Here is a 13,342-nt window from a genome sequence, read left to right as displayed (position 1 = left end):
GGCTTTCAGTTCAATTTTTTTTCCTTTTCAACTAGTTTCTTATTTTATCAAAACTTTTAAGTCTTTTTTAATTTTCATTTTTACCTTTTACATATATATTCTTCATTTTTTGCCTCATTTCATCATATTCAATTTTATTTTTGTATATATGTAAGTTTATCTTTCTTTACAATTTTAGGATTTATTTTCTAACAAATAGACCAAAATATTCCCAGGACCTAGTGTATTACTCTGTTCAGTCCACCTGTTTGATTATATTCTTTTTTCCTTTTTGGTTTCTGATCTCCTCTGATTTGTTTAGTACATATTTTCCTGGGGTCATGGTTGATATCTTTGTATTTTGTTCCCTTGTTCATCTGTTCTTCTCGGGACAAAATGACAAGATGGAAAAATTCACCACAGAAAAGAGAACAAGAGGCAGTACTAACTGCCAGACACTTAATCAATATGGATACAAGAGAGATATCAGAGCCAGAATTCAGAAAAACGGTTATAAAAATACATCCAGATTGAAAGTAAGGGGGTTGAAAACCATTTATCAAGCTAATGGACATCAAAAGAAAGCTGGAATCTGGAGGAAGACTCTAAATCTCACAAAACAAACTGAGGGTTGCCAGGGGGAGGGGGATGGGGAGAGGGTGGTGGGGTTATGGACACTGGAGAGGGTATGTGCTATGGTGAGTGCTATTAAGTGTGTAAACCTGGCGATTCACAGACCTGTACCCCTGGGGCTAATAATACATTATATGTTTATAAAAAAATAAAAAAAAATTTTAAACCCATATAAATCATAAAAGAAAAATTTTAAACCCATATAAATCATAAAAGAAAAAAATACTTTGAATAAAATAATTTTGTTCATTAAAAATAAAAAACAAACAAAAGAAAGCTAGGGTGGCAATCCTTTTAGCAGACAAAAGAGATTTTAAACCAAAGACTATTAACAGATGAAGAAGTTCACTATATCATGAAGGGTCTATCCAACAAGAAGATCTAACAATTGTAAATATTTATGCCCCTAATTGGGAGCAGCCAATTATATAAACCAATTAATAACAAAATTAAAGAAACACATTGATAATACAATAATAGTAAGGGACTTTAACACCCCACGCATGGCAATGGACAGATCATCGATGCAGAAAATCAACAAGGAAACAAGGCACGTTGGACCAGATGAACTTCACAGGTATATACTGAGCATCCCATCCTAAAGCAATTAAATATACATTCTTCTCAAGTGCAAATGGAACATTCTTCAGAATCGATCACATACTGAGTGACAAATCAGATCTCAACCAGTACCAAACGATTGGAATTATTCCCTATTTTCAGACCACAATGCTTTAAAACTTGAACTCAATCACTAGAGGAAATTAAGAAGGAGAACAAGCACATAGAGGTTAAAGAGCATCCTATTAAAGAATGAATGGGTCAACCAGGAAATTAAAGAAGAATTTAAAAAATTCATGGAAACAAATGAAAATGAAAACACAACTGTTCAAAATCTTTGGGATGCAGCAAAGGCAGTCCTAAGAGGGGATTATATAGCAATACAAGCCTTTCTCAAAAAAACAAAAGTTTCAAATACAGAGCCTAACCTTACATCTAAAGGAGCTAGAGAAAGAAAAGCAAATAAAGCCTAAACCAACCAGGAGAAGAAAATGAAAAAGATTAGAGCAGAAATCCATGAAACAGAAACCTAAAGAAGACTGGAATATATCAACAAAACTATGAGCTGGTTCTTTGAAAGAATTAATAAAATTGATAAATCCCTGGCCAGACTTATCAAGAAGAAAAGAGAAAGCACCCAATTAATAATATCATGAATGAAAGAGGAAAGATCATAACCAAACACCAAAGAAATGCAATTATAAAAACATATTATGAGCAACTATATCCCAGCAAATTAAGAAATGGATGCATTCTGAGAGATATATAAACTACCAAAACTCAAACAGGAAGAAATAGAAAACCTGAGCAGACCCATAATCAGCAAGGAAATTGAAGCAATAACCACAAATCTCCCAACAAAAGAGCCTAGGGGAATTCTACCAAACATTTAGAGAAGAATTAATACCTATTCTTCTGAAGCTGTTTAAGAAAATAGAAAAGGAAGGAAAACTAATAAACTCATTCTATGAGGCCACCATTACCTTGATCCCAAAACCAGACAAAGACTCCAATCAAAAGGAGAATTACAGACCATTATCCCTGATAAACATGGATGCCAAAATTCTCACAAAAATACTATCTAGTAGGTTCCAACAGTACATTAAAAGGATTATTCACCACCAACAAGTGAGATCTATTCCTGGGCTACAAGTGTGGTTCAACATCCACAAATCAATGGGACACACTACATTAATAAAAGAAAGGACAAGAACCATATGATCCTCTCAACAGATGCAGAAAAAGCATTTGATTAAAACTCTCCACATGTAGGGATAGAGGGAACACAGCTCAATATCATAAAAGCCATCTACAAAAAGCCCACAGCAAATATAATTCTTAATGGGGAAAAAGTGAGAGTTTTTCCCCCAATGGCCAGGAACACGACAAGGATGCCCATTCTCACAACATTCTCTGTTGTTCAGCAGAGTACTAGAAGTCCTAGCCTGAGCAATTGGACAACAACAACAAAAAAGGCATCTGAATGGGCAAAGAAAGAGTCAAACTCTCACTCTTCACTGATGACATGACACTCTCTGTGTGGAAAACCCAAGACTCTACCCTAAAATTGCTAGAACTTATAGTGCACAGAATTCAGGTTCATTTCTATACACTAACAATAAGACAGAATAAAGAGAAATTAAGGAATCGATCCCACTTACAATTGCATCAAGATACCTAAGAATAAACCTAACCAAAGATGCAAAGGATCCATACTCCATAAACTGTAGAACACTCATAGAAGAAACTGTAGGAGACAAAGAAATGGAAAAATGTTCCATGGTCATGGATTGGAAGAACAAATATTGTTAAAATGTCTATGCTACCCAAAGCAATCTATACATTCAATGCAATTCCTATCAAAGTACCATCAACATTTTTCACAGAGCTGGAAGAAATAATCCTAAAATTTGTATGGAACCAGAAAAGATCCCAAAGCCAAAGGAAAGTTGAAAAAGAAAACCAAAGCTAGTAACATCACCATTCCAGACTTAAAGCTCTATTATTAAGCTGTAATCATTAAGGAAGTATGGTGTTGGCATAAAAACAGACACATAGATCAACAGAATAGAGAGGCCAGAAATAGACTGTCAACTCTACGGTCAACTAATCTTCAACAAAGCAGGAAAGAATGTCCAGTGAAAAAAAGATAGTCTCTTCAACAAATGGTATTGGGAATATTGGACAGTCACATGTAGAAGAATGAAACTGGACCATTTTCCTACACCATACACAAAAATAAACTCAAAATGGATGAAAGACCTAAATTTGAGATAGAAATCCATCAAAAGCCTAGAAGGGAACATGGGCATCAACCTCTTTGACCTCAGCCACAGCAACTTCTGGCTTGACAGGTCTTCAAAGGCAAGAGAAACAAAGGCAAAATGAGCTATTGGGACTTCAACAAGATAAAAAGCTTTTGCAGAGCAAAGGAAACAGCCAACAAAACCAAAGACAACCAACAGAATAGGAGAAAATATTTGCAAATGACATATCTGATAAAGGGTAACATACATAATCGATAAAGAACTTATCAAACTCAAACCCAAAAAACATATAATCCAGTTAAGGTATGGGCAGAAGACATACAAATGGCCAACAGACTTATGAAAAAATGCTCAACATCACTCAGCATCAGGGAAATGTAAATCAAAACTGTAATGTGATACCACCTCACACCAGACAGAATGGCTAAAATCAACAAGTCAGGAAACAACAAATATTGGTGAGAATGCAGAGAAAGGGGAACCCTCTTACACTGCTAGTGGGAATGCAAGGTGGTACAGCCACTCTGGGAAAAGTAGGGAGTTTCCTCAAAAAGTTAAAAATTAGAGCTACTTTACAACCCAGCACTACAGGGCATTTACCCCAAAGATGCATGTGTAGTGATATGAAAAGGCACTTACACCCCAATGTTCATAGTAGCAATATTCACAATAGCCAAACTATGGAAAAAGCCCAGATGTCCATCGACAGATGAATAGATAAAGAAGATGTGGTATGCAATAAAAACTATGGAAAAGAACCTAGATGTCCATAAACAGATGAATGGATAAAGAAGATGTGGTATATACATACAATGGAATACTATGCAGTCATCAAAAGAAAGGAAATCTTGCCATTTGCGATGACATGGATGGAGCTAGAGGGTATTATGCTTAGCAAAATAAGTCAATCGGAGAAAGACAACTATCATATGATCTCCCTGATATGATGAAGTGGAGATGCAACATGGGGGGTTTGGGGGGTAGAAGAAGAATAAATGAAACAGGATGGGATTGGGAGGGAGAAAAATCATAAGTGACTCTTAATCTCACAAAACAAACTGAGGGGGGCTGGAGGGAGGGCGGTAGGGAGAAGGTAGGGAGGTTATGAACATTAGGGAGGGTATGTGCTATGGTGAGTGCTGTGAAAATTAAAAAAAAAAAGATGTGGTATGTACACAATGGAATAGTACTCAGTCATCAAAAAGAATGAAATCATGCCATTTGCAATGACATGGATGGAAAATAAATTAATCAGAGAAAAACGATTATATAATTTCAGTCATAAGTGGGAAACAAAACAGAGAGAACATAGAGAAAGGCAGGGAAAAATAAAACAACACAGAGTCAGAGAGGGAGACAAACCATAAAAGACTCTTAACTATAGGAAGCTAACAGTTGCTAGAGGGGAGGTAGGTAGAGGGATGGGGTAACTGGGTGATGGGCATTAAGGAGGGCACTTGATGTAATGGGCACTGGGTATTATGCAACTAATGAATCCCTGAATTCTATGTCTGAAACTAATAATATACTGTATGATAATTAATTGAATAAAATATAATTTAAAATAAAATCATGTCTCTAGAACAAAGCAATAGATAGACTCAGTAATATATTTAATCTTGTCAGACGAATGGTATATCTGATTCTACATTGTACACTATCAATCAAGACATTATAAAAGAGATGACTATGAAAGAATCCAGGCAAATTACTCAATAAAACAAGACAATGAACTTATTTCTTTTTCTATTCATAAAAGGGTATGGGAAAGTAGAAAACTAAAGAAAAACGTGTGGCAGGAACACCAGATAAAAATTAAGATAAACAAAGAGCATCTGAAGGTAAAGTGGCCAAATGTCTACCTCTATTTTTCTGAAATAAAAAAATTTTTAATTAGAAAGTCTGCAAGCTCAAGAGAAAAACAGGTGTACTACCAATAATTACTCATTAAAATATTAACAAAATACATGACTCTTGTGGAGCTTATGCCCCACATAACCAGGGTAGGATGTGGTTAAGCACTACTGGAGAGGGATACACAAAGTGTGAGACCCTAAGCTCCATGAGGAGAGAAACCATAGGCTTCGTTCCTGCTTTCTCTTCTTCTGGGGCTTTGGCAATGGAAAATAGTAGCCACTGAACAATCCGGGCCGGGTTAAACCACTGAGGAGAAACTTTGTGTGGCAAGATGATAAATTAACTTTGGACACTCCATTATGGCCACAGTGAATTATGAAGGTATAAAAAAAATCTGTTAAATAATCCTAATTGTCATGTGTTCAGTCATATCATTACGGTCTAACAACTTACGACCTTTCTTAATACTTATAAAGCAGCTCTTAATCCAAGAGAATTGGTCCCTATCCATGAGTAAAGATGCCGGGAGGGGAGAAAGTGAAATTACATAAGGCAAATATAATATTTATTAGTTATTTGATTATTATCCTAATTTAGGATAATGATGGACACTCTGAATAGGAGTAGTACAAATTAAGGACTCACCTCTATCTGTATTGGGAATCCCCAGATCTACTGTAGGAATGGAACTTTCTGTGTGATCACTGTAGTATTCAATGACACTTGCCTGGCCTGCCCAGGTCTGCTTTACGATGGGGACTGAAAAAATGAGAGAAGTGACAGTTACTGGTACAGTTCTGAAGGAAAGCTTAGCACCATGAAGGGCAGCATAATCACTTATTAAGGAAGAGAACCATTGTTTGTTCTTCTTCGGGCATCCCAACCTGCTTGCTTTTCCTACTCCAAGAAATGTCCGGTTGTCGGTCGATGACAGCACCTGCATGGAACCCTCTTTTTGAGATGTTTTCAGTGTATGTTAGAGCCCAACACTTCCCATTTCTGATGATTCCTCATTCCTTGAGCCCATGTAGTGATCCATTTCCTGGTCTGACTACACCTAAGTATTTTCATTTTCCTCTTTCCCCATATGCTATTTCATTTAAAATTCACAACTGGATTTTTCAAATGCTTCTTAGAGGGGTGGGAATAGTCTGTGTTTCTGGCTGAGATGCAAATGGGTCTCCCTTAGGATGGGGATGGGGGCTTCTCAAATGACACACGTCCCCACCCAACGATTGCAAAAGAACCACGCAATCCAACCCAGGGCATGACCCTATCACTGAGAACCACTGCCTGGGAGAGCTGATATTCTTTATGCTTCTGGAAAAACGTGGAAGAAAAAAGGTTGAGAACCACTGCAGATTTCTGACCTCAACTACTAACAGATAAATTGTTTTAATTAAAGAAACACAAACAGAAAACTTTCCTAGTTTTCTCTAATTTAGAGCTACTTTTAAGCTTCACCTATTTCCACATTTGACAGAATTCTTCCTGATCACTGATATTAATTCACCTGACCAAACAGCTGCATAATTATTTTCTTATATACTTTTTTTTAGCTACTGTCTGTGCATCTCTAAATTTTGAGGAGAGGTTTCTGTTGTTTCAATAGAGAAAAAAAAATGGTCATATCTCGATTATAAACCCTGGCAATTTAAGAACCTCCACTCCAGTGAACTAAATCTTCAGGTCAGTATTTTGAGATTTTATCAGGTCATTTATCTTTCCCTTTTTCCTAGCACAAATAAAAATATATGCAAACACTCCCAATGCAATGCCAACCTTAAATGTTTAGCTATGCAAGTCAATAAACTTGGAGTCAAAGTCAGACAGCCCTTTGTATATAAAACACAAAAGGGCACCATTTTATCCATTATTCACCAGCTTTTAAGAAAGACAGAACTATGAATTCTGGACATTTATTACAATCTCTAAGTTACCTATTTTAACCCACTAAATAACTTTTAGGGCTTAAAATACAATTTTTCCACAATCCTGAAAAGGCAGAAATTTCTTTATGTCAAATGGACAAAGATGCATAAATAACAGATAAGGCTGCCTGAGTGGGTAGGGAGGGGGAAGAAAAACAAATCCTCTCCTACTTTCACATCCCAACACAATGAAAGACTTCACCTTGTCACCACAGAGGCAGTCTGTCATGGGTATCACACGCAGGAGGACTTACCCAGAAAAGTGCTCCCGGCAGCCTGCTGCCGCTAATTCACTCCTGGGTAAAATGTCCTCCCTTGTGTGATGCTGGAAGAAGCTGTGAGGAAAGGTCAAGAATTTTCCTCAGTCCACAGCCCTCAGCTGTGCAAAAGTCTGCTTTCGCTGTCCTCAGCCATTAGCCTCCAGTTCCCTTTTGCTCTAATGACTTTATTAAACAGCAGAAATGTTTCTTCTCGGCTGATTTAAGTGACATTAAAATCAAGTGTGAGTGAGTTCTTTGCTGTACCTAACTACTTGTTCTTGTCTGAGACAACTGAAACAGAAATTTCACTTAAGGTAAGAATTCCTATCCGAATCATTTCCCATAGCAGGCAAGTGCCCAGGATGTAGTAGATGCTCAATAAATAATTGAATTTTGTAGAAGTTCCCACAAAAGGCTTAGGGCTATCTCTGGAACTATTTTAAAGGAAGGTTTTATTCATAAAGGCAATTCATCATTTGGTACAAGACTATTGCCACCATTACCAATTGTATAAAAATACACCAGCCATTTTAATATAGTAGGATGCTATGATTCTATAATCCCAAAAGCATTCAATAATTTTTATCATCTGTCGCCTCATCACTATAGCTCCTGAAGCGTTTGTCATATCTGCCAGCTATAAAGAATTCAAAGCTAAGGCTAAGTCTTCTATAACAGCAGGTAAAACCTTTACCTTTAATTAGGGTTGATTCTAAATTACCTGAAACTTTTAGAGTATTGGTTGATTTCATTAGCAATGTTTGAATTCTAAACTAAATTCATTCTAGTTATAAAATATTTTAAACTGAGGCACTGCATTCCCAAGTATATTAAACTGTGAGAAAATATTTCAATATAGTTACATGATCTATTATCTCGTTTTCAATACAGAGAAGCACACTTTGTATCCCCTAATAAAACACTAGCCTCTTTCAAGAAGGCTTACCACAGGATAACTCGCAATTGGAGCGAAGTAAAACTTGTGCTATTAAAGAAAAAACAATCCCCGCTGCACAGATGGCGTAAATCTTCCACATGGCTTTACAGACTCGAAGCAGGAAATGTGTCTCGCTAGGAGGCACAGAACACACATTTTTACCCCTGGTGAATTTACTTGCAAAACTGATTACAAATGAAAATGCACTAGACCCTTAGGCACTGTACAAAGACTACCACACAATCAAATGTGAATGACTTTCGATGTTAAGAAATCTGCTATTTTCACTCGACAAATAGACTTCCTGTCTCCATATACACATCAGTGACAAAATCCTGCTTGCTCCTCTCTCCTCCGAAAAGGGTTAGAGACACACACCCTGATTTTAGAGATGAGGTGTACCTAAGCCTGAAAGGCACCCCTCGGGGCTGGTCTAAAACAACATGTTTGGGCAACCTTGGAACCTTTCTATCTGTTCAACAGCCAGGGGGCGATCTGAGCAGGGCAGCCCCCGACTCCCTCCCTCTCTTCAATAATCTAATGACATTTGAGCTGCACTGTAATCCACGCCTCATGTCTGAAATAAGCAGACTGCAGCCCAGGACCTGTCAGCCTCTCTAACCACACACATCTTTCCATAAGTCTGCTCAGATGGGGCCTCTTCCAGACAAGATGACTGTGGTAAAGGTAACAGGGTGTTTTTTGTTTTTTCAATCTGAAAGGAATAAAGTGTTTATTTTTAGGTGCTCAGGAAGCTGTGAAAAGGAACGAAAGGCTGAGCAAATAGCAATTTTACCTCATTAATCAGGGGGACTGCAGCGGGAGAGCCTCTCACGACCCAGCACTTGAAGAACAAAGCGGTGACTGCCACCAGATACTTAAGACACGCACAGGAACAGCGTGGCAAACTGGTGCAGAGAGAATTCTTAACATTTTCTGACAGCTCACGTCACACAGTAGAAAAACACATAACCCAAGAGGAAGTGAACAAGCTGAATATTAAAACTCCAGAGACCTTCTCCTTGCTTAAATATAATTTTACATGCTATGCCTAATTTGCTTTATATAAGACGTTTAAAGTTTCTTTAAAACCCTAGTAACTGCTTGCATCTCAAGAGCGTGTTGCTATTTCGATGGTGTCAATATGTATTTCTTTCTTAAGCCAAAAGATAGAATATATTTTTGCTGTGTCCTAAGAATGCTTTATTACATTTGAATCAGAATCGGACACAAAGCAGTTACATAAATGCTTGTTTCACCATCAAGCAAAAAAGGTACAAGACGTTAAGTAATTTTTTTTTTTAATTTCGGAACTTGGGGCGCCTGGGTGGCTCAGTGGGTTAACCCTCTGCCTTCGGCTCAGGTCGTGATCCCAGACTCCTGGGATAGAGTCCAGCATTGGGCTCTCTGCTCAGCAGGAAGCCTGCTTCCTCCTCCTCCTCCTCTCTCTCTCTGCCTACTTGTGATCTCTGTCAAATAAGTAAAATCTTTTTAAAAAATAAATAAATAAATAAATTTCGGAACTTGCCTTATTACCATTCTTCATTAAGAATATAGAAAATGAGTTCAGTGTGTATTTTATTTTCCCTTGCCAAACTAACGGGAGCCTTTAACAGAACGTGCCATCCCTCACCCTTACCCGGACATGGCCGGCATCGTAAGGAGCCAGGAATGGGGGACATCACAAGGGGTCTTCTGCTGTCCCCAGGGGCAGTGCACCCACAAGTGAGAACCTGCTACCAGATACATCACCAACAGTATAGCCAACTCTCAGTTTTTCCCCAAGATAAATATACAGTCTTATCTATGGGTGTTTTTTTTTTTTTTCCTTGTCATTTGGCCTTTGTAACTTCAAGGGTTTCTATCACAAAGTTCATGGGGAAAGAATGAAGAAAAAACCCACCCCACTCCATGTACTGGGCTTGACTAGAGCAGTCAAATGCTTGGATAGGAGTGGCAGCCTGAATGCCCAGCTTGCTTTATATTTTAGATCCTCTGTGGATTTCAACTTCTGGCTCTCCCCCCTTGCTACTGAAAATAAAAGCCTACCTTCCCACCTTCTGGCCAAGTCAAAAATGACCTTGAGCCTAGCAGAACGTCAACATGAATATCCAATATCATTTATCAAGTGTTAAGATTGTAATACATCCAAGGAGATGACAGTACAGCTGTGCTGTGGCAGAGAGAATTGGGGATTTAGAGCCAGAAACCCTGAATCCCAGCTCTCCTACTCAACAGTCTACAAGAACAGGGCCAGCTGTGTCTTGTCCCACACTCAGCTTTCTCTACATGATCAAAGGAATAACATTAATTATCACATCATCAGGAATTGTCACCATGAAGGCAGATGGTACAATGTATGTAAACAAACAAACAAACAAACAAAAAACCAGAAAATGTAAAGAAGATGAGCAGACGCAGTTAACACAGTATTGTCCTTGTAACTAACAGAGTTACTAGATAATTCTCTGGGCCAACCGGTGGTTAGACTCGCCTTCCAAAAGAAGGAGAGATGCCCAGTGGCATCGAAGGCTCGCTTCCATCCAGCGATATGGACATCAAAGTCACTAAAATCCTGCTGCCTCAACATCTTTTCAAACATTCTGGTTTAAAGATGCCTTGCCACAGAAACCCAACCGTGAAAGCTTCATAATATCTTTTAATTAAGTCTCAGGCTTCAATGACCCCAGATTCAGATTCATAGCAACGAATCAATGTATCCAGCTTTGGAAGGTTTGGTTTTAATGCTTCTAACAGGCTTTTTAGATTTGTAATTTTTAAAGACCTTTGACTTGAAATTCAAATGTAAAAGCATTTGATGGATACCTGAAAAGATTATCTGACCCTGATGCAAATAAGAAAGCAATAAACTAGATCATTCAAAATTACTAAATTAAAATCAGCAAACTTCTTTTTCATTTCTGTAAAATATGAAAAATACAACCAGGGATGGTCCCTATTTTACTGCTTTACAGTCACTTGAAAAATGTTTCAAAAGAGAAAATATCACTACCACCACTGTTCTTAACATCAATATTATGAAAATAGTCACTACTCCCAAGTGCGGCTTCAGGATCAAATAAATCAATGTGAACACTTCTGCTGGATTTTTTTTTTTTTTTAAAAAAAAGGCTGTCCCTTCATTCATTTCCTTTGATACTTTATAAGATATATCAAAAACTATCCCCAAATGCCCTTCCAGATTTTAAAAAAAAGCAAAAGGATATTAAATCTATGTTAATTTTTGTGAATGATGAAAATTTTAACTTCTATATTGATTTTTAATCGTATTTAGGACTCTCTTATATAATGAGTGCCTATATTAGACTGATTGAATAGGACTTGGCACCTTATGTGACTATTTTAGGTAAATATGAAGGTTTATAGTTATATACTTATATGATACTATACATCATAACCAGATTCTAATTGATGCTAGTATCTTAATATTTCAATCCCAAATTATACTATTTTTTATTTGGAAAATGTTCCCCTTTAAAGTATAATTTATAAGTACCATATTATCAAATAAATTATCTAAATGAAATTCCCCCATAGCTCCAATCCCCTGAAAACGACAGCTGGCTTAGAAATCTCTTCTACATAAATATCACACTCTTGATGAAATCGACTGTCTTTTCATGGAAAAAAAATTAAAATATATGCTAAAATTAGAAAATGCAAAAGACTGTCTAATTTTCAATTTCAGAAAAGTGCAGCTTGAAATAAGGCAAAAAAAAGAAAGAAATTATGTCTACTTATATTTAGGACGTGCTTTTTCTTTTACATTATCACTATAACTTAGTAGAATTCTGTAATAACACCAAAAAGTTGAATAAAAACAACATTCATCTGCATGCCAAGTTCTTCTTAAGAAGGGACCGCTATGTATAAGCAACCTATTGCCTTTTCTGCTATATAATCCACTCATGAGCAAATACAGATCTTTAAAAGTTCCAGTGTGTGCATCCACCATAATGTAAAAAGAAGGATTAGTCTTGGAGAAAACATCCTTTTTTTGGTATTCTCCCACCTTGAAATCCCCTCTAACATTCCTCATACAGTTCAGAGTCGGTGCATGGACATAAATAGGACATTGTTCTGCAAAATGGATTGTTATTCATGCATCGTGTCCAAGATTGCCACAGCTGTGCTTTCCCATTTCCAATTTAAAACACTGTTCTGAACGGTATTCAGAAGGGCTAGAGCCACTCATGTTTTGATACAAAACGGTCCCTTCTAATTGATCTTAGTTATTGAAGTGGTACGATGAGGAACACAAGCTAAATAACTGTTTTCATTCCAACAATGTATGTGTTGTTATCTCTTTCTTGAGTTTCTAGATGGCTTGTATTTTTTTTTTTTTTTAAAGGCAGTTGGGATTTTATAAGTTCAGGAAAAATGAGTAACACAAAACATACTTCTATCGCTGTGAAATTTCTTGCATGTTTTTACTGCAAAAAATATATCCTCTTTCTTCACTGGATTTCCCTAGAAAACAAGAAAACATATGTGTATATATGAGTCCGTGTCTCATCAACACCCACATTCACACCCCTATTAGATCTCGCATGCCACAGAGGTGACCTTCACCAACGTCAAGGACATTAATCCTGTTTCCAGGATTAAGTTTCTGAGGAAACAGGAACTATAATTCAGCTGACAAGACCTCTGATGTCAGCCAGACCTGGGCCTGAATCCCAGCCCTGTCCTGTACTCACTGTGTCACCCAGACAATATTCCTCAGCTCTCAGCTTCAGTCTGCTCATTTAGAAGATGGTCAGAATAGCCACCAGTGAAGCCGCTTTCATTGCTACATTTATTCAGCACATTCTAACTGCCCAGTAAATGTTAGTCACCTTCCCTTTCCTTTTTCCAGCTGGTGAAGATTTTGACAAAGGGAGAGAACCAGTGGGC

The 13,342-nt window shown here is 37.3% G+C and overlaps 1 protein-coding gene across 2 annotated transcripts in view; it reads right to left on the bottom strand.

The window, feature by feature from the left end:
• The window catches only part of B3GLCT (beta 3-glucosyltransferase), a 116,723-nt gene that overhangs the window by 35,562 nt on the left and 67,819 nt on the right, over positions 1-13,342 (bottom strand). For both annotated transcript variants that reach the window (XM_044249546.1, XM_044249547.1), the window contains exons 10-11: positions 12,847-12,916; positions 5,943-6,056 (exon numbers count right to left, since the gene is read on the bottom strand). In XM_044249546.1, the coding sequence (XP_044105481.1) occupies positions 5,943-6,056; positions 12,847-12,916 (184 nt within the window). The remainder of the gene's footprint in view (positions 1-5,942; positions 6,057-12,846; positions 12,917-13,342) is intronic.

Source organism: Neovison vison, chromosome 5, assembly GCF_020171115.1.
Source record: "Neovison vison isolate M4711 chromosome 5, ASM_NN_V1, whole genome shotgun sequence".
NCBI classification, from domain to species: domain Eukaryota; kingdom Metazoa; phylum Chordata; class Mammalia; order Carnivora; family Mustelidae; genus Neogale; species Neogale vison.
The sequence above is the reverse complement of the archived record's forward strand: the minus strand, read 5'-3'. Positions and strand labels throughout refer to the sequence as shown.